Source organism: Rhineura floridana, chromosome 11 (genome assembly GCF_030035675.1).
Source record: "Rhineura floridana isolate rRhiFlo1 chromosome 11, rRhiFlo1.hap2, whole genome shotgun sequence".
NCBI lineage: Eukaryota > Metazoa > Chordata > Lepidosauria > Squamata > Rhineuridae > Rhineura > Rhineura floridana.
In genome coordinates this window covers 3,162,793-3,184,462 of record NC_084490.1, presented here as the reverse complement: position 1 = coordinate 3,184,462, position 21,670 = coordinate 3,162,793, and the positions used below count along the sequence as shown (strand labels likewise).

At 45.7% G+C, this 21,670-nt stretch overlaps 1 protein-coding gene across 7 annotated transcripts in view; it reads right to left on the bottom strand.

The window, feature by feature from the left end:
• The window catches only part of TP53 (tumor protein p53), a 29,389-nt gene extending 11,831 nt beyond the window's left edge, over positions 1–17,558 (bottom strand). For 2 of the 7 annotated variants that reach the window (XM_061590759.1, XM_061590757.1), the window contains exons 1-3: positions 17,414–17,555; positions 9,905–10,047; positions 7,094–7,309 (exon numbers count right to left, since the gene is read on the bottom strand). In XM_061590759.1, coding sequence (XP_061446743.1) covers positions 7,094–7,309; positions 9,905–10,000 — 312 coding nt within the window. In that variant the 5' untranslated portion in view covers positions 10,001–10,047; positions 17,414–17,555. Of the gene's footprint in view, positions 1–7,093; positions 7,310–9,904; positions 10,048–17,161; positions 17,360–17,413 lie in introns of those variants that run through there. The other 5 variants (XM_061590753.1, XM_061590755.1, XM_061590756.1 and 2 more) reach the window with 5 other exon arrangements.
• Between the last annotated feature and the right edge of the window lie 4,112 nt (positions 17,559–21,670).

Genomic DNA, 21,670 nt, shown 5'->3' with positions numbered 1-21,670 from the left:
GCCAACCAGGTGCCTGGGGGAAGCCCGCAAGCAGGACCCGAGTGCAAGAACACTCTCCCCTCCTGAGGCTTCCGGCAACTGGTTTTCAGAAGCATGCTGCCTCTGACTAGGGTGGCAGAGCACAGCCATCATGGCTAGTAGCCATTGATAGCCCTGTCCTCCATGAATTTGTCTAATCTTCTTTTAAAGCCGTCCAAGCTGGTGGCCATTACTGCATCTTGTGGGAGCAAATTCCATAGTTTAACTATGCGCTGAGTAAAGAAGTACTTCCTTTTGTCTGTCCTGAATCTTCCAACATTCAGCTTCTTTGAATGTCCACGAGTTCTAGTATTATGAGAGAGGGAGAAGAACTTTTCTCTATCCACTTTCTCAATGCCATGCATAATTTTATCATGTCTCCTCTGACCCGCCTTTTCTCTAAACTAAAAAGCCCCAAATGCTGCAACCTTTCCTCGTAAGGGAGTTGCTCCATCCCCTTGATCATTCTGGTTGCCCTCTTCTGAACCTTTTCCAACTCTATAATATCCTTTTTGAGATGAGGCGACCAGAACTGTACACAGTATTCCAAATGTGGCCGCACCATAGATTTATACAACGGCATTATGATATCGGCTGTTTTATTTTCAATACCTTTCCTAATTATCGCTAGCATGGAATTTGCCTTTTTCACAGCTGCCGCACACTGGGTCAACATTTTCATCGTGCTGTCCACTACAACCCCGAAGTCTCTTTCCTGGTCAGTCACCGCCAGTTCAGACCCCATGAGCGTATATGTGAAATTCAGATTTTTTGCTCCAATATGCATAATTTTACACTTGTTTATATTGAATTGCATTTGCCATTTTTTCACCCATTCACTCAGTTTGGAGAGGTCTTTTTGGAGCTCTTCGCAATCCCTTTTTGTTTTAACAACCCTGAACAATTTAGTGTCGTCAGCAAACTTGGCCACTTCACTGCTCACTCCTAATTCTAGGTCATTAATGAACAAGTTGAAAAGTACAGGTCCCAATACCGATCCTTGAGGGACTCCACTTTCTACACCCCTCCATTGGGAGAACTGTCCATTTATTCCTACTCTCTGCTTTCTGCTTCTTAACCAATTCCTTATCCACAAGAGGACCTCTCCTCTTATTCCATGACTGCTAAGCTTCCTCAGAAGCCTTTGGTGAGGTACCTTGTCAAACGCTTTTTGAAAGTCTAAGTACACTATGTCCACTGGATCACCTCTATCTATATGCTTGTTGACACTCTCAAAGAATTCTAGTAAGTTACTGAGACAGGACTTTTCCTTGCAGAAGCCATGCTGCCTCTGCTCCAGCAAGGCTTGTTCTTCTATGTGCTTAGTTAATCTAGCTTTAATAATACTTTCTACCAGTTTTCCAGGGACAGAAGTTAAGCTAACTGGCCTGTAATTTCCAGGATCCCCTCTGGATCCCTTTTTGAATATTGGCGTTACATTTGCCACTTTCCAGTCCTCAGGCACGGAGGAGGACCTGAGGGACAAGTTACATATTTTAGTTTTTTTAATACTACAACTCCCAAAAGCTATTAACAGCTGCCACGCCCTGCAGGACCAGGTCCCAGGTACTCAGCCAGCTGTGGCTAACCTTTTCCACCTGTCCCTCCTTGGAGGGATATATAGGCTGGCTGGCTGAGAGGCCTGGGAGACCTTCTGCCTGCAGGAAGAGGAACATTGCGCTGCCAGGGAGGGAGAGCCCCTCGTCATCTGCTGCTGCTGTGCTGCTTCCCCTGGCTGTCACCACCACCACCCTTCCTGCTGGACTGCTGCTATTAACAGCTGCCACGCCCTGCAGGACCAGGTCCCAGCTTATTTCATCATTGCCGCTGCACTGTGCGAGGAGAGTCTTTGGCGTGGGACATTGTCGCCGGATGTATGCTGTGTGGTGTGAATGAGATTGGTGTGTGTATGTATGTGAGTCGTTGCTTGTTTTAACTACACTTTAATTGTATTTTATTGTATTTTAATGCTATTTCATTATTTGTCCTGTTGAGTTTGCTATTTATTTCTATGTTTTTGTATTTTATGTTGCTGTTTTACTCTTATGTACACCGCCCAGAGAGCCTTTTGGCTTTGGGCGGTATAGAAATTAAATTAAATAAATAAAAATAAATAAGCCCCAGCCAGCATGGTCACTGAATTGGGCTGATAGGAGTTGTAGTTCAAAAAAGTAACTTTCCAAGCTCTGAATATATGTATGGTGTGAACGTTGTCTAGGTCTAAAACAGCCTCTCGGGGGAAACAGGACCCCAGGAACAATGGCTGCGCTGGCTGCAGCAGAGGCCAAAAATATCCGGACGGCTCTAGACTGGACGGGGAGGCTGGCATACAAACTAAAGGATTCCGGCTACAAGGAAAGCCACTTGAAAGCAAACAGGCTGGTGGATGTCGATAAAATAAGTCAAGGATAGGGTGGGGGAAGTTTTAAAGAAACCAAATGAAAACGGACAAGGGCAAAAGCTCCTCTCCTTCCCAGATGCTAAGCATCCCCTCCTACAGAAGAGTTCTGGGGCAAATGCCCCCTTGCTCCTCTGTGTGGAAAAGGCACAGGCCTGTTCCTTGGGATGGTGGAAAGAGTCAGGAGGAAATTATTATGATCAACCTCTTCCTGAGGCTTCTGGAGGGTTTAAAAAGAGGAAGGAGCCTCTTCCAACTCCCTTTGGGAATGCGAATGCAGCCTCCGTCGCATGGCGGCTGAGAATTGAGAAGATAAAGTTTCCCAGTTCAAATTGCACCATTATAATTTCTTTCATTTCATTTCAAGAGCAGCCATATCTCATTTTCCTATTTAAATATATATATATAGCCACAGATGTTTACAAAAACGAAACTGAAAAAATAAATCTGTCCAGCTGAAAAACACTAAAATGCAGATTAAAGGACTAGCAGTGAAGGAAAAAAATGAAATGAAACCAGAAAAATCAAATGGGTCAAGTAAAAGCAGTTTGGGGGGCGGTGCACAGTTTGGAACCAACACCTGAAGAAGAGGAGTAGGATCCTTTCCTAACAAGTCTGTCTGGAGAGACAGCCTGCAACAGCCTTCCTCATGCTGGTGTCCTCCAGATGGTTGGGACTACAGTGGTTGAGCTGGATGGGAGTTCTGTCCCAAAATATCTGGATGGCACCAGGCTGAGCAATGCTGGCCTAGAGAGGCCTCTCTCCAGCTCTTCCAGGACAGATCAGAAGCCTCAGGCCAGGAATAGCCAGGCAGCCTGCATTGAGAGAACCTGTAACTATGAGATCCATTAGCTAAAGGCTGCCGTGACCTCACAACACCGCTATCCACTGCACCTTTGGAAAGAGAGCTGTCACTTGTGCAGCCTTATTTGTGCATGCATGTCAACTTCGCCTACTTTGGAAAGTGGCAACAAACTCTTGCTGGAGGGTCAAAAGGACAGGACAGACCCTTGTGAGGCTTGCATAGAACAAAAAGGACATTTTTTCTTAATAATGTTATTTGTTATTTAGTTTAATGTTTGTAAATTGTATTGCTTTTATTGTTGTATTTTTATACTTGTGTTTATTTTTCTTTGCAAGCAGCCTTGAGGGCCTTTGGCCAAAAGGCGGGGTATAAATAAATTTAATAATAATAATATTTGTGTATGTTTGTGCAAGATTCCTGCACAAGGAACAAGATGATCATTCATTCACTTGTACTGCAGGCTTTGTAGATTTTCCCAGCCTCAAAGGAGATTTCCCCAGTTATATCCCTGCCCTGGTCAGAGATAAGTTTCTTCCAGTTGAGAGATTCACTCAGAATGGGCCACAGACTCAGATAAGGACACCTGCAAACCCTATATAGGGCTGTTGCTAGGATTACTGTAAACCCATCCTGGGCGGCTTGTAGTCCTTCAGATGCTACTTTTGCTATTTTTATTTTACTTGATTCAATTTGTGAATTGCTTCCCATCAAATACCTCAATGCAATTTCCCAGTAAAAACACCAGCAACTAATAACACTTCATGGGTTGCATCCAGTGCTCATCAAATGCCCTTCAGACACCTCTCCCTTCTCAGTGCCCACCATAAACGCGGGTATTACAGCACGGAAAGAACAGCCCTCCATTGCCTAAGGCTCAGTTTATACTGAGGGCCAAGGAGGAGAGGCTGGGATGGCAGTTTTAGCAGCTGCCCATGGGCACTTCAGCAGGTGACACAAAATATGCCAGAGGGTTATGCTGTACATCCCTGGGTGTACAGAGTGCAGGACACGGAATAATGGGCTCCAGTTGCAGGAAGCCAGATTTCGACTGGACATCAAGAAAAACTTCCTAACTGTTAGAGCCATACGACAATGGAACCAATGACCTAGAGAGGCGACACTGGAGGCCTTCAAGAGGCAGCTGGGCAGCCATCTGTGGGGAATGCTCTGATTTGGATTCCTGCATTGAGCAGGGGGTTGGACTGGATGGCCTCACAGGACCCTTCCAACTCTACTATTCTGTGATTCTAGAGAGTGGATCTAGGATTAGGGAGATCTAGATTCAAATCCCTGCTCAGCCATGAGCCTCAGTGGATGTCCGTGGGCCAGAAACCATTTCTAAGCTTGAATGATCTCACAGGTTTCTTGTGTGAGGATAAAATGGGGATAACCAGATAGCCCCTAATCAGGACATTCCTGCATCGAGCAGGGGGTTGGACTCGATGGCCTTTTAGAATATAGACCCCTTCCGACTATTCTATGACTCCTACTCAGATGGCTACAACCCCATATCTAAAAATAATTGCATGTATACAAACAAATTAAAAAAACCTCCAACTCCCATCAGCCATCATGGACAATATTCAGGGATGAAGGAAGTTGTAATCTAGCAACATCTGGAGGGCAACTAATACCTTGTGCCTCCTATTAACCTTTCAAAAACTCTGAAGCACTATGCTAATAATATTATCTTGCTCATTCAATCAGAACTGCTAGTTAAAATGCTAAGTTCCCCACCCTGCCCCAACCAAAGTCTAGCCATCACTGTGGGTCCCAAGCACCCTCCACCCAAACCTCACGCCCCTGCCAAACCCTCGGCTTCCAACCCAAGACTTCGTTTGACAAAAGACACCCTGTTGCTTGCTTTGATAGCTATATCAAGTCTGTACAGCCTACTGAGATATAGAACCGCTTTAATATTCCATACAACACCCGGCTAACATAGACCAGCCATTTAGACATTACAGCAATTAAAGGGGGTGAGGAAGCAGGGCTGGTTTTCTTTTAATGAAAAATTGTAAACATTTATTTAACCCACCCAAAGTCTTCAGGATTGGGCAAGCTATAGATCTAGATAAAAAGAAATACAGTGAACAAGGAATCCACTATATATAACTACTTCCCACTATACACTCACCCACCCACCCATACAGAGTTCAACACAATCTTTCGACTACCTAAATTACAGTTGAATCATCACTCATTCCAAACAGGAAAGCCCCCCACAGTTTTAAGGGGAGGTGATAAACAGAGATGTGAAGGCCCAGGGAAAAAAATGGAAAAATTCAGGGGGGGGAAAGTATCTTCTCTCCATCCCCGCCAAATTGCCAGTTTTTCCCCAGGCCTTCATATCTCTACTTAAAAATTGCCTTAGACAAACTGCGTCTAGATCAGCCTTCCACAACCTGGTTCCCTTCCAGACATTTTAAACTACAACTCCCATCAGCCCCACTATCATATGACTGTGCTGGCTGGGGCCGATGTAGCCCCAAACCTCTGATGGGTATGAGTTGATGAAGGCTGTTCTACAACCATGTACAGTAGGGCCCCACTCATACGGCAGGTTACATTCCGGACCCCTGCTGTAAAGTGAAAACCGCTGTAAAGCGGAACGCATTGAATAGAATGGCGCGCGATGCCCGAAAACCGGTGTAAAAGGGGAACAAGTGCCGTATGAGTGGGGCTTTAGTCTAATTGCGTCTATTTGAGACCACTGCATTAGCGAAGCGCCATAAAGCGGGGCCCTACTGTATCTCAGAATCCTTTAATGAGAAGAAGGTATCGCATTAATAGAGATGTTAAGTCCCAGGAAAAAAACAGAAAAGTTTTTTTGGGGGAAACTTTTTCCCCCCAGGTTTTTTTTTTTAATTTTTCAAGAGAAAAAAACAGTGTTCCCCCAACTTTTCCATTTTTTCCTAGGCCTTCCCATCTCTGCATGTTAAACAATTTTAATTGAAATACAGATGGGTGTTAAAAAGAAATGCATTTTAATATCTCCCCTCCCAATATAAACGTAGTAGGAATTCTAATGCGAGCTGATGGTGGAAAATAGAAATGGGCCACATTCACACTGTGCATTTATTCCACTATTATTCCACTTTAAACAGTCATGGTTTCCCCCAAAGAATCCTGGGAAGTGTAGTTTGTGAAGGGTGCTGAGAGCTGCTAGGAGACATTCTCCTCACAGAGCTACAGTTCTCCGAGTGGTTTAACAGTAAGTCCCTCTTCTCAGAGAATGCTGGGAATTGCAGGTCTGTAAGGGGAATATGGTTTTCCTAACAACTTCCTGCACCGTTCACAAACTACACTTCCCAGGATTCTTTGGGGGAAACCACGACTGTTTAAAATGGAATAATAGTGGAATAAATGTACAGTGTGAATGTGGCCAGGGAGGGGTGGCAGCAGAGTTGTTCTCGATTATTTCAACCTTGTTTTCACGAAGAACAGATGAGGAGCGCCTGGGCTATTCTCCAGACTGCAAGGGGTGTTCTCTCAACTGAGCACACCATGTTACACAAAAATCCCCCGCACACGTCAGGGTGTGAACCAAGCTAGAACGTTTCCTCCCTGAATGCCCATTTTTTGGTGAGGGGCTTCAGTGGGATAGCCCTCTTCTCCCATTTGTGACAATGAAGCCTTAATCTGGAGTAAGAAATGAGCAACACGGTGCCTGCCACCTTCTTCCTCCCCCCCAACTCCAAAAGCTGCCGTCCCTTCCTCATAGACACCACTCTCCCCTCCAGAGACAAAAGATGTATGTGTTGGGGGGGGGGGAAACAATTGTTTAAAGGGTTCCCCTAATCTTTTTTTTTTAAGACTAGATCTTCCCTCCACTATTCCACGACACCCCCCCCTTCCCAACAATTCCGTACGGTGCAAGTGACGGATTTGGCCGTCCCAGACAGCTCAAAGGCCAGCTCAAAGATGTGCTCGCCGGGGTAGTCTTCGGTGGAAGGGACGGTGGAGGAGGTGATGGTGACTGCCGAATCGTTGCTGCCTTCCCCTGCCCCGCTGACCTCCTCCAGGAAAGGCACGGCAGGGGGTTCCATGCTGTCAGGCAGATCCAAGTTGATGTCTAAGTTAGGGTCCTGAGGAAAAAAGGGGGAAAAACCAAACAAGTCTGCATCCAAGTCCCCAAGGCAGAGGCTATTACAATACTCAGCCTCTGAACGCTCTATAAGGGCTTCATGTACGTTGCCTCTATTATTCTTTCAATCCTTTTGTAATGCAGGCTAACAGATTTGGGGGGAAGAGGCCTCCCCAAGATTCAACCCTGGCATGTTCAGAGAAGGGTGCCTGAAACCCAGAAGATCAGCTGCCAATTAGTGTAGGCAATACTGAGCCAAATGGACCAATGTGTCCGACTCAGGATAAGGCTGCCTCCTACGTTCCTATGCGTGTGAAGAAGAAGAAGAAGAATGGCATTTCCACTCCACCCTTTGGGATAAATGGATGTGGCTTCCTGGTGGGTCACAGCCTACTCCAGGGGTCCCCAACCTTTTGGGGGCACATTTGAAAATCTATGAAATTGCTGTGGGCACCACCAAATAAGTGATATTTTCTCTGCCGTATGAGAAGCAACAACCATCAATATGTTTGGAAGTTTTGTAAACATGTCTTTTTTGCCAGGCTTTCCTGGCCTGTAAAATCAGACCTTGTTTTATGTGTAAGAACCCCCCGGTTCCTGTTTTATCTCCTTTTATATTGCTGCTGTATTTTTTAGGCTGCATTGTTAATGGTTTTTTTAAAAATGTATTGCACACCACTGGGGGGTGGTATTGCACACTCCAGCCCACCTGTCAAACTTGGCATGCCAGGCCTCCTCATTTGGCTTGCAACGCCATTTTTGGGAGGCCATACCCACCCACCCTACACCTGATGTGGGGCAGGAAAGGGTGAGGCTTCTGTGGAAGGAATACTCTCCAATCATTAGATTGTGTTCCAAAGGACACCGTTTATTGGAAATACAAAGCCCAATGATCATTGGGAGAGGGGCCATCAAGACCTTCTCTGGCCAAGACATGCCAAGTACAGCTTTATAAGTGGGTTACACGTCATACATAAGTCATAGTCAAAAAGCGCACCTTACAACCATGTACAGCAATATCTTACACATTCTGGGTGGTCACTTCACTCATTTTCGCCCTGCCCATCCATGTGCCAGCAAGGACAGCACCGGTTCAAAAGTTGCTATCCACAGACAGTTGTTGACTTGTTTACCTAAAGTGACTTTCCTGATGTGAAATCTTTCTCTAACCACAACTTCCCTGTTCCCGTCTTTCAAGGCATTTCCAGATTACTTTCACTTTTAGGCAGAGCTATGCTGCAACTCAATAATTCAGGCTTCTGATTTATAGTAGAAGCACAAGGAGAGACTTTTGCTAGGCCTGATCGACCTGATGAGTTTATAAATCATTCCTCACTTCAAAGGAACAATCAGGCACTTAAAGTGAGCTCCTGATTGCTCCTTTGTTGGAGCAAGGTGTGCTCCCAACTGCGGTAGGAACGGGCTTTGCTCAAGGAGGGGGAAGCAGATTCCATTCAGAGCTGCTCTTTGAAGCCGCCACACGTATGCCCTTTCCAACTCTGAGATCAGGGAAGAGCCTTGTAAAGGGGAAGGGAGTTTGACAAGTTGGAGGGACAACTGTGCAACACCATGTGATTGACAGGTAGGTGGCTCCACCCACCTGTCAAAGTCCCCACCCCAAGCCAAAAATGTTCCCAACCCTTTGCTTAGAGGTTTCAAAAATATTAAGATTTTTATCGATGCTATTAAATAAATAAATAAATAAAACACCCATTTCACTGAAGAAACAGCAGCAACGCCCAGAATTGTTGTTGTTGTTATGTGCCTCCAAGTCGACTATGCCTTATGGCGACCCTATGAATCAGCGACCTCCAAGAGCATCTGTCCTGAACCACCCTGTTCAGATCTTGTAAGTTCAGGTCTGTGGCTTCCTTTATGGAATCAATCCATCTCTTGTTTGGCCTTCCTCTTTTTCTACTCCCTGCTGTTTTTCCCAGCATTATGGTCTTTTCTAGTGAATCAGGTCTTCTCATGATGTGTCCAAAGGATGATACCCCTCCAAAAAAAACAGCCCAAACACCTACAACCTCCCCCATCCTGCCAAATAAAACAGACCATAAAAAAGTGCATAGGTATTTAGGAAGGCACCTTATACCGAGTCAGAGCATTGGTCCATGTAGCCCAGTACTGTCTGCACTGACTGGCAGCAGCTCTCCAGGATTTCACACAGGGCATCTTTCCCAGCCCTACTTGGAGACACCATTGGGGCCTCCTGCATGCACAGCAAGATGTTCCACCACTCAGCCACGGCCCTCCCCCTGCAACCAAACACGCTTCCCCTCCAAAAAAAGTCAAAACACAGCAAAAGGAAGGAAGGTGAGGCCAAGAGAGAGCGTGAGTGACTGGCCCCAAACCCATCCAGTGAACTTCACAGCTGAGCTGGGAAACTGAGGGCCTACAGGGGGCTTCAGGATGCACATAGCCTTACTAGCCTTAATGTTTAATCCAGCCTTGCACATGCATCGTCCCTCTGCTGGGCTCTGGCGAGAGGCAATGTATGTTTTGCCGGCCCACATCATCTCAGGACTCCTGGGTCCTTTCTCTCACCCAGCCACGCTGTCAGCATCACCCACCACTTACCAGGAATGTTACTGACCTGGACATAACTCCAGAGCTCTTGGAAGGTCTCTTGGCTCAGGGGCGCCAAATCTTGGCTCAGGGGCTCCAAATCAGGGTGCACCAATTGCTCCATCTCAGTATTCCAAGACAGCTAGGAGGTAGAGAAGCTGAGGCAAGTCCCTTGAAAAGTATATGATTTGGTTAGTGTATCAATAATTATCTCCTTAGTTCAGCTGCCCCCAATCTGGCACCCTTTCAGATGTGTTAGACTACTTCCCCCCATCAGCCCCAGCCAGCATGCCTGATGGGAGTTGTAGTCTGAAACATTTAGAAGAGCACCAAACTAGGGAAGGTCGATTTGGTTTCACAGCAGAAAACTATTTCAAAAACAAGCAAACTGGAACACACCCTGTGAACCCAGAGCTTTCTCCCCTTGCATCTAGAGGTACACGCACAGCCACTCTTGGGAGATGCCACTCATACACATTTATTTATGTACTTGCATCATTTCTGTGTTGCAACACAATCTTCCCCACCCCCCAAAATGGTTTATAATCTGATAGTCCCAGTCAAATCAGCTGGAGGAAAAATGAGTGGGAAGAGGAAAACAAATAAATAAATGCAAGAAGCAATTCTTCACAGCAGCTTTCCCCAGTTTGCTGTCACCCAGATGCCCTGGGCCAGAATTCCCATAATCTCCTGCAGCCAGTATGGCCGTCCTAGCTGAGATGGACGGGAGTTCATCTGGAGGGCACCAAGTAGAGGAAGCCTACCTTTCACTCTGTTAATTAACTAATGTATATATTTGCTTGTTTTGCATCGGTTGGCCTGGTAGCTGCAAGGGCAGAACAGTGTTCTTCAACCTTGGGTCCCCAGTTGTAGTGTGACAACATCTGGGGACCCAAGGTTGAATAACAGTGGCGTAGAAAGATACAGTTCAAGGGCACGAAGGGATAACTTGCTTAGCAGCTGTTGACCCCCCCCAACAAAGGAATCATTTTGTCACAAAAGCTTAAAAACATCAACATAGAATTCTCTGCTGTAAGGCACTAGTTGAGATGGCTTGAAGGATCCCCATTTCAAAGGATGAGATCTGTTTGTATAGCGGAGTGTTGTATCTATGGGGCCTCCCACTCTGAGACACAGTAAACCGCGGACAACTGATGGAAAATGACAACCTCCATCAGGCCTTGCTTGCAAGAGAGCCACACCCATCCACGGAAAGCTTCATTAAAAAACACGGCATGATACAAGGAATCCTTTCTTAAAGGGGATTTTTCTTTGCAACCCCTCCTCAAAAATAACAGGTTCTCTCCCCACCACACCCTTTTGCCCCCTTCCCTGTACCATGGCTAGCAGTTAGGCAAGAAATAAGCTATCCCAAATATTTCCACAGTCCTAATCTGTAAAATAGCTGTTTCTCAGGAAGGTGCAATTTAGCATGCCCTAAACTCTGGAACCCAGAAGATTTTCCATATTTTGGGATTTAAGAACGTCATCAGTTGTTATGTGGCAATTCCTAAAATACCAGCGTTTACTATTAAGCTGACTAAAAGACTACGTGTGTGGTCAAGGGGTGTACGTTGGAATTTTCTTGGGGACCTCTTTCACTTAAGGGCCACATTCCCTTCTGGACAACCTTCTGAGGGCCACATGCCCAGGACCAGGCCAGGACAAAAGTAGACAAAAGCAATGAATGTAAATTTTACCTTAGTACAGTTGCCTAGTTTATATATAAACTATATTTAATATAATATATATGGGCAGGGCCCGTGAGGCGTGTGGCCTGCAGAGAGTTCTAAGGGCCAGACATTTGGCCCCTGTGCATGAGATTCTCCATCCCTGTGTTAACGGATACAAAGTTCCTCACCCACCACCCAAAAGTGCTTTTGCCTGCTTTCCCTGTGTTATTCGCGCTGCTGGCCTAAGTCAGCCCTCAGGGTGCCCTTCCAGACATTTGCAACTATATCTCCCATTAGCTGCCTGCCTGTGCTGGCTGGGGCTGATGGGAGTTGGAACACAAAACATCTGGAGGACACTGTGACGCCCTTCCCTGGCTCTCCCTGTCAGGTTCCTACCTGCTCGTGGTTACTGCCTGTCTCTAGGCACCACCAGGGACTCCACCAGTCCGGACCGCACTCTCTTATGGTTTACCTATCCGCTCTAGCACAGATCTCAACAGATCCCCCTGCTAGGCAACCACCAGTAACGTCTTAATACTAGTATTCCCAGAGACTCTGAATACTGGTATTGTTATTCTCTTCACCGCTGCCACCATTTGTTACAGTTCCCCTTCAGCCTTGGTCATTACCTTACCCTCCCTTCTGGTCTGTGAAACCCCAGCCAAGGATCAGGCCTTTGGTAAACCAAATTAAGTATTTATTACAGATAACAAAGCTAACAAGATTAACAAGATTTCTTCTTAAGGCACATAAGCATATGGTTTTACTCAATACTAATCCGAACTCCACCTCCCTCCTTCTCCACTCTCTCCTGGCAAACAACTCTCTAAACCCCACCAAACAACCCACTCAGTTCTCTTCTCCCCCCCCGATTCCACTCTCACTCGTCCTTTTATACATTCAGCCATTTTAAACACTCAGCCAATCATCTCGCATTCTACTGCCCATTCACTCCCCCTCCTCTTTCACTCCACTTACCATGTATCTTCTAAACAACCAACACTTACCATATATACATTAATATAGGAACATCACAGACACCAGGTTGGCTTAATCTGTTGAGTATTTGGGGATGTTCTCAGCTTGTGCTTTATGTGCCTCCAAGTCGACCACGACTTATGGCGACACTTTGAATTGGCAACCTCCAAGAGCATCTGTCATGAACCACCCTGTTCAGATCTTGTAAGTTCAGGTCTGTAGCTTCCTTTATGGAATCAATCCATCTCTTGTTTGGCCTTCCTCTTAAACATAAGAACATAAGAAGAGCCTGCTGGATCAGGCCGGTGGCCCATCTAGTCCAGCATCCTGTTCTCACAGTGGCCATCCAGGTGCCTGGGGGAAGCCCGCAAGCAGGACCCGAGTGCAAGAACACTCTCCCCTCCTGAGGCTTCCGGCAACTGGTTTTCAGAAGCATGCTGCCTCTGACTAGAGTGGCAGAGCACAGCCATCATGGCTAGTAGCCATTCATAGCCCTGTCCTCCATGAATTTGTCTAATCTTCTTTTAAAGCCATCCAAGCTGGTGGCCATTACTGCGTCTTGTGGGAGCAAATTCCATAGTTTAACTATGTGCTGAGTAAAGAAGTACTTCCTTTTGTCTGTCCTGAATCTTCCAACATTCAGCTTCTTTGAATGTCCACGAGTTCTAGTATTATGAGAGAGGGAGAAGAACTTTTCTCTATCCACTTTCTCAATGCCATGCATAATTTTATACACTTCTATCGTGTCTCCTCTGACCCGCCTTTTCTCTAAACTAAAAAGCCCCAAATGCTGCAACCTTTCCTCGTAAGGGAGTTGCTCCATCCCCTTGATCATTCTGGTTGCCCTCTTCTGAACCTTTTCCAACTCTATAATATCCTTTTTGAGATGAGGCGACCAGAACTGTACACAGTATTCCAAATGCGGCCGCACCATAGATTTATACAACGGCATTATGATATTGGCTGTTTTATTTTCAATACCTTTCCTAATTATCGCTAGCATGGAATTTGCCTTTTTCACAGCTGCCGCACACTGGGTCAACATTTTCATCGTGCTGTCCACTACAACCCCGAGGTCTCTCTCCTGGTTGGTCACTGCCAGTTGAGACCCCATGAGCGTATATGTGAAATTAAGATTTTTTGCTCCAATATGCATAATTTTACACTTGTTTATATTGAATTGCATTTGCCATTTTTTCGCCCATTCACTCAGTTTGGAGAGGTCTTTTTGGAGCTCTTCGCAATCTTCTTCTACTCCCTTCTGTTTTTCCCAGCATTATTGTCTTTTCTAGTGAATCATGTCTTCTCATGATGTGTCCAAAGTATGATAACCTCACTTTCATTATTTTAGCTTCTAATGATGGTTCTGTTTTAATTTGTTCTAACACCCAATTATTTGTCTTTTTTGCAGTCCATGGTATCCACGAAACGCTCCTCCAACACCACATTTCAAATGAGTTGATTTTTCTTATCCGCTTTTTTCACTGTCCAACTTTCACATCCACACATAGAGATCGGAAATACCATGGTCTGAATGATCCTGTCTTTGGTGTTCAGTGATACATCTTTGCATTTGAGGACCTTTTCTAGTTCTCTCATAGCTGCCCTCCCCAGTCCTAGCCTTCTTCTGATTTCTTGACTATTGTCTCCATTTTGGTTAATGATTGTGTCAAGTTATTGATAATCCTTGACAAATTCAATGTCCGCATTGTCAACTTTAAAGTTACATAAATATTCTGTTGTCATTACTTTAGTCTTTTTGACGTTCAGCTGCAGTCCTGCTTTTGTGCTTTCCTCTAAGTTTCATCAGCATTCCTTTCAAATTATTACTGGTTTCTGCTAGTAGTATGGTATTGTCTGCATATCTTAAATTATTGATATTTCCCCCTCCAATTTTCACACCTCTTATGTTAACATCTTATGTTAGTCTTTGATAACATTTTTTGGGAACTGAACATGCCCCCAGACCTCAGTGAGGTTTTTGGTCTTCTCCTGCAGTACTTGCAATCAAAGTTTACCTCCTTCATATCCCCTCCCGCTGTTGTTGGGGCTGTTTTGGTTTTTTGTTACTAATATGCTGCCAAAGCTTCCTGTAGCTATGATAGGGGGGTGTTTCTTGGGGGCTGTACATGTGCTTCGTATGTGTTTTTTTTTTAAATGGTCCTATGCATTTGTTGTAAATGTGTTATGACTGGCTTGGAGACCTTTGGGCAATGAGCAACTAACAAGTCTAATAATTAATAACAAAAACCCAGAAAAGATATGAAATCTAAAACCCAAAACCTCCAGTTACTTTCCCAGTTGCTCTGCATTTCAAATCAGAAGCTGCAGCAGTTAAATGTATTTTCTCTTTAAAATAATAAACTTCACTTATTAAAGTTTCATAACAATTGCACTTAAAAAGAATAAAATCTGATTCCAGGTTTCTGTGCACAAACACACCACGAGGCAAGCAATCAGCCTAGATGAAAAAAACACCGTCTCACTTGCAACTTTTCAATACAGGAAGGCCTAAACACACACACACACACACCGGCCAAACGTTCTTAAAACGTTTCTTTGCGGCCTCCAGGCAGGAAAGAGCTTGGTCCAGGCCACACCATTCATCAAGAGGGGGGGATGTATATTGAGAAAGTTCCACAACTGGACTTTTCTCCCTATCCTGCCTCCATACGTAATCTTCTTTGCGCTGCTACGTTCGTTTATACACCTAGTTCAAGTCCTCAGAACAGCAAAAACAGCCACAAATTTATAAGCAACTATCACTTCACCACCACCCCTCATTTCCTTGTTATGGTTCCTTCTGACATCATACTGCATGCCAGAGTGGACTGTACCATTCCAGATCAAGTTTCCGGAGGGTGGGAGGGAAGGAGAGGGTAAACCTAGGACATGGCTTAATTCTTTAAAGGGGAAGGCACCAGCCAAAAGAGGGTTGTTCCCACGGAGGAGTTAACCCTTTGCCTGGCTTGCGAACAACGAAAACCAGGTTTAGTAGTAGCACTGAATTTATGCACAAAGAAAGGTTGCAATCCAATACATGTCATACTGTTCAATATTGGATTGCAGCCGAAGTAAACTACAGTTTAGGACCTCAGATTAGGATGGTGTTATACAGAGGGGCCTCTAAATACACTTTTAAAACTAAATTTCAAGTTTTACATAATTGGTGAAAAAATAAAGGAAAATAGACTTTAGAAAGTTTTTATATATGCTCAGTAGGAAATCATAAGGTATTTTCATTCAAAGGCATTTCATATGCAGATCGGCGCATTGCAAGGAAAATGTTTCAATTCGTTTTTAGTTGCAGCCTCACCTATGAACCAGTATACAAGCAAACGCAAAACTTTATTATTTCTATTTTCATTGTCCTGTCTGTTAGGATGACACATGGCCGGGGGGGGGGGGAGAGACACAGTTTAGGGCCTCCTCAGCGTGTCTTAATCCGGTCCTGTTTAGGAGACGAGCCCCCCAGCTATCATTTTAATTCCTGCAAACTGGAGTGAATGTTACTTCTGTTTACATTGCACGAGCAACTATCAGAGGTAATTGTTGTCATCCGTATGCCTATTTGAGGCAAGGGCAGAAAAGAAATTCAGGCAGGCATGCCTTTCTGCCCTCCACTCCCTCCCCGCACCGTCAATCGGGAAAGAAGCATTGTGGGGGAGGGTCGTTGCATCGGAATTGGCCACATTCCCGGTGCTGAACAGGCGCCGCAGCTGCTCACGCGCTGGGGAAAGCACCAAACACACACACACCGGCAGCCGCCACATGCACAGGACCAAGTCAAAAAGACTGAGGGCCAGGATTGGTGGGGGGAGCGGCATACAGACCGCTTTGGATCCATTGACACCCCCCCAACACACACACGCATGCACAAAGGTAGCCTTCCCCAGGATCCTGCCGGCTTCCAGCTGCGTTTTTGTAGTCCAAAACATCGGGGGGGCACCAGGTTGGGGAAGGCTGCTCTCAGCTTCGGGGAGGAAAGATTTTTGAGCCAGGCATATTTTTCACTCGCCTCCCTCCCCAGCAATCCGAGCCTGATCGCCCTAGAGGGGAGGGGGTGTTGCCATCTCCCCAGAGTTTAAGAGGATATTGCGGGGGGAGGAGGGAGGCAGTTGGAACCCGCAGGGGTGGGGACCCCTCATAGCCCCTCGAATCTGACTGAACTCAGTAACAATTTGAGCTCTTTTTCCTCCAGCAAGATCCAGAATTGTTGCAGGGGGGGAGGGTGGAGGGCGTACCGAGAGAAAAGAAGTGCGGGGCTGGGGTGATCTTCTCGTCTCAGCCCTCTGCACCGTTTACTTGGGAGTAGGCCTCACTGAGCGCAGTGGGTCTACTTTCCAAGCAAGCTCCATCAACCTCTTCACTCGGAGGGCGCGATTCCCTCTTCGGCTCTCCGACTTAGGAAAGGAGTCAGCGAGTCTTACTACCCGAGTAAACATGGCTGGGATCGGGACGCAAACTTCTTTGCCTCTCGGGGGAGCGTACAGGCCGGGGGGGGGAGTTGAGGAGGCCCTTTGGGACAAGGAGGGGGGATCTGGAAGCTCCGCCACTTTCTCCCCAGCGCGCCATGTGAAAGGGAAAGGTCCCCATTCTCGGGGCCGCCTCCGCCCGGGTCCCTCTACAGGCACCTTCGGAAGAGCAGCTCTGCCCACCCGCCGCCGGATGGAACGCCGCGGCAGCCAGCGTTCCGCGCTCCGAACCTTGGCGCCGCGAGGGTTCCAGTGCCCCTCCCTTCTCAAGCGGGGATCAATGGGACGGAAGCGGCGCGGCGGTGATTCATCCGTTCGGAAGAAAAAGAAACAGCCCTTCTTCTTCCCCTCCTCTTCCCGAGGCAGGCGACCTCCGCCAGCCCAAAGAGGGCAAAGGGTGGCACCTCTTACCTGCCCGAGTCAGAAGACCCTCCAGCCCAGCGGCCCCTGCCTGCCGCCTCTCCCCGGTCGCGCCCGCACACTGAACCGAAAGCGGCAAAGTCGGAAGCAAGGAAATAAAGCCATGCCTCGGGGATTCCCCAGTTTGGTTCCCGCGGCGAGCTCGTTCTCGCGAGGGGAGGTCGAGGAAGCCATCTTTGTTTTTTTACAATAATTTTTTATTCAAATTTTCATAAAACATACAAAACAAAATAATAAAACATTCAAAGACAAAAAACAAAACAAAAATGATTAAACAAAAAAATAAAATGTTGACTTCCCATTTGTCGCAGATCAAATCAGTTGTAGGTCTACAATATATAACAATCCTGTCTCTTAAATTATATTATAAAATCACTTTCCTCCAGTAGTTATCTTAATTAATCATCAAATCTCATAAACATTACTTTATTCTTTCCACAAAAAGTCAAAGAGAGGTTTCAATTCTTTAAGAAATATATCTATCAATTTTTCTCCAAATAAACATGTCAATTAATCCATCTCGTTAATAATAATAATAATCTTATTGTCATAACCATAGTCCAAATAAACATATCGATTAATCCATCTCATCAAAATCTGTTAGGTCCAATAATTTCAATAGCCATTATTCCATTATCCATATTAATTCCATCTTCCATCTTCAATAGTCCTGTTAAGTCCAGTAATTTCAGTGTCCAATCTTCCATTATCAGTATTCCATAATAATCTTGCTGTCATAGCCATAGTCATATAATAAGAGTCTGATGGGAATTTCCTCTATCCCAAATATTTTCTTGCTATCAATTCTGAATAAGTTGCTGAAATATTGTTGTAAAGTCATATCTGTGTTCTTTTTTTTTACAAAATGCACTGGCTCATCTCTTGAGAGTTTTTCCATTGTCACATGGCTGCAGTTAATTCCATAGATTTTCTCTATATCAAGCTCCATCACGTCATTCCAGTCCAGAAGATTATCCAAGCCATTGATAACTTTATCTCTAATATCTTCATTAATTTCTTCAGAGATAACGTTAAATTCCAAACAGTAGATTTTATTTCTAATATCCATAAACTCCAGATCTTTTTCCAATTCCACATTTGTTCCAATCTCCAGGGCTTGTATCTTCCCTTTATTTTTTCTTTTCTCATCTCTGATCTCATTCTCCTCTCTCACAGGATCCCCTATTTCTTTAAGCTCCTGCGTCATTTTGCTCAGTTCAATTTTCAGCTCCTTACTGCCCTGTCGCAGGGTTTGTTTCGTTATCTCAATCTCATCCATTATTTTCTGAAACATAATTACTTCCAGATTCTCAGCCACTTTCTTGATTGCCATTTTTAAAACCACGAAAACAAAACAAAACAAAAATAAAGAAGAACCACTTCTTATTTCAGCAACAATTGGGTTAATATTCCAGGCTTGATGACATCACAGTATAAACAGAGCAGCCTGCCTTATCTCTCTATGTTCAAGAATACAAAACAAATTTAGTTCCCAGCATCAAAACAGTTAGTGGCGTCGTGAAGAAGCAGATTCGTCAAAATAAAATAGACCAAAAAGAGAATAGTCCCAGACAATATAATGTTCCTCGGAATAGAAATCCCTCTTCTGTTTATATCTTTAGAATGCACTTCCAGGACAGCTTTTTGCAATAGAAACAGAGATAAGCTGTTAATTTCGTGAATAACAGAGAAGAGTTATAGCTCACCCAGAAGTTCTTTAAAGCTGATTCATTTGACAAATCTCTTTTTGCTGCAACAATTTAAACCAAGTAAAAAAAATAATAGAAAGAAGGGTGCTTGCCTGTTAGTCCGTTTTCTCTTTGAAGAAAAGATAAACGTATCGCATTAATCAGATAGAGCTTGTTCGGAATAAGATAGTAATGTTGGCGCCAGTCGTACCTCGTCAGGAAGACTATTCCATAATTCTGGGGCCGCCACTGAGAAGGCCCTCTTTCTTGTCGCCACCCTCCAAGCCTCCCTCTGAGTAGGCACCCGGAGGAGGGCCTTCAATGCTGAGCGTAGCGTACGGGTAGGTTCATATCGGGAGAGGCGTTCCATCAGGTATCGTGGTCCCGCGCCGTATAAGGCTTTATAGGTTAAAACCAGCACCTTGAAACGGGCCCGGAAACATATAGGCAGCCAATGCAAGCGGGCCAGAATCGGTGTTATATGTTCGGACCGCCTGGTCCCCGTTATCAATCTGGCCGCTGCATTTTGCACGAGCTGCAGTTTCCAAACCGTCTTCAAAGGCAGCCCCACGTAGAGCTCATTGCAGTAATCTAGTTTAGAGGTTACCAGAGCATGGACAACTGAAGCGAGGTCATCCCTATCCAGATAGGGGCGAAGTTGGGCCACCAACAAAGTTGGTAAAAGGCACTCCGTGCCACCGAGGCTACTTGATCCTCAAGTGACAGGGATGGATCTAAAAGAACTCCCAAACTACGAACCTGCTCCTTCAGGGGGAGTGTAACCCCATCCAGAACAGGTTGAACATCCACCATCCGGTCAGGAGAACCTCCCACTAACAGCATCTCGGTCTTGTCTGGATTAAGCCTCAGTTTATTAGCTCTCATCCAGTCCATTGTCGCAGCCAGGCAATGGTTCAGTACATTGACAGCCTCACCTGAAAAAGATGAAAAGTAATCTTAGAACTCAAGGGCCACACAATTAAAGCAATGGGCAGTGCTAGAGTCAGAGGACAGACAAAAGGCAACATTAGTTTTATGGGATTTGCTTGGCACCAAATGCGGTGAGGGGTGGCTTTAAAGGAGGGGTATATTCATAGAGGAGGAGGAGGAAGAGGACCGGCCTATCAGTGGCTGCAATTCAGCTAAATGGAGCCTCCATATTCAGAGGCAGCCTATCTCTGAATACCAGGACAGACAACAGGAGAAGAGCTAAATGGAGCCTCCATATTCAGAGGCAGTCTGTCTCTGAATACCAGGACAGACAACAGGAGAAGGCTGTTGCCTTCACGCCCTACTTGTGAGCTTCCTGGGGGGGGGCAACTGGCTAACCCCTGGCCTTGTAGCCTTATGTTAGAAACTTTCCCTTGCAGCCTAGAGGCCTGTAACATATTTGGAGAGGTGATTATCCCCTGGGTGCCTCCAAGCATGTGCAGAGTGCATTTTACTTCCCAATGAGGAACCACACTTCTTTGGCTCATGCCTGGCATTAAAAGGGCAGCTGCTCCTCCCAGGTCCAAAGAATGTGGGTTTCCCTCCCCCCAAGTAAAACAAAAACAGCCTTCCCCAACCTGGAGCAGATGTTTTGGACAACAGTGCGCATCAGCCCCCAGCCAGCACCAGGTTATGGAAGGGTGAAGTAACAAAACCAGGCCTCTCACTGACTGCGTCTTCATATAAGAAAAGCCCCCCTGGGTCAGGCGAAATGCTGAGCTCATCCAATATTCTTTTCCCCCCAGTGGCTGGCTGGGCAGATGCCTCTAGGACACCCGCAACCAGGAAACAAAGAAAATAGGTTTCCTCTGCTCCCAGCACCTGGCAGTTTTGGGTTTACTGCCTCTGACTTTGGAGGTTCAGATGAACTCCCTTTGGATGGATGTCTCTTCTCTTAATCTGTCAAACCCAGGTCCTCCAGATGTTTTGGACTTCAAGTCCCATCAGCACCAGGCAGCATGGCTGTGTTCACTGGGGCTAATGGGAGCTGTAGCCCATCTGGAGGGCAACAAGTTGGCGAAGGCTGCTCCAGTCTGTTTTTTAAAAGCCACCAACGCCCTGGTCTACAGATGCAGGAGAATGAGCTGGTAGAGTCCTGTGGTGGTAGCATGGACTGTACCACTTCAGATTCCCGGGAGGGGTGGTGGTGAGAGGGGCCATATTTGAACACTCCATTTCATAAAAAGTCCCTGCATGTAAAAAGAAAAATCATAACACCTCAGGGAGAGAGCATTCACTCCCTACAGTTCTACTTGCAGGGGGCTGTTTTGTTAACTTCTAAACCATTTTGGGCATCTAACAGCAGCATCTCCAAAGCCAAGCAATCTGGCCTACCACCGCAGGGCTCAACCACCTCCTCCTTCATCTAGAGGAGTCCTAAGCCAGGGGTAGCCCTTATGCGCCAGTGAATCCTTCCAGTTCATTGCATGTCCCGTCAACCTGTGTACACACCGTACATATAAAGCACATTGAAGGCACATTCCCCTCACCCCCCAAAAAAAGAATCCTGGGAACTGTAGTTTACTTATCACAGAGCTTCCATTCCTAGAATCCTTCATAAACTACACTT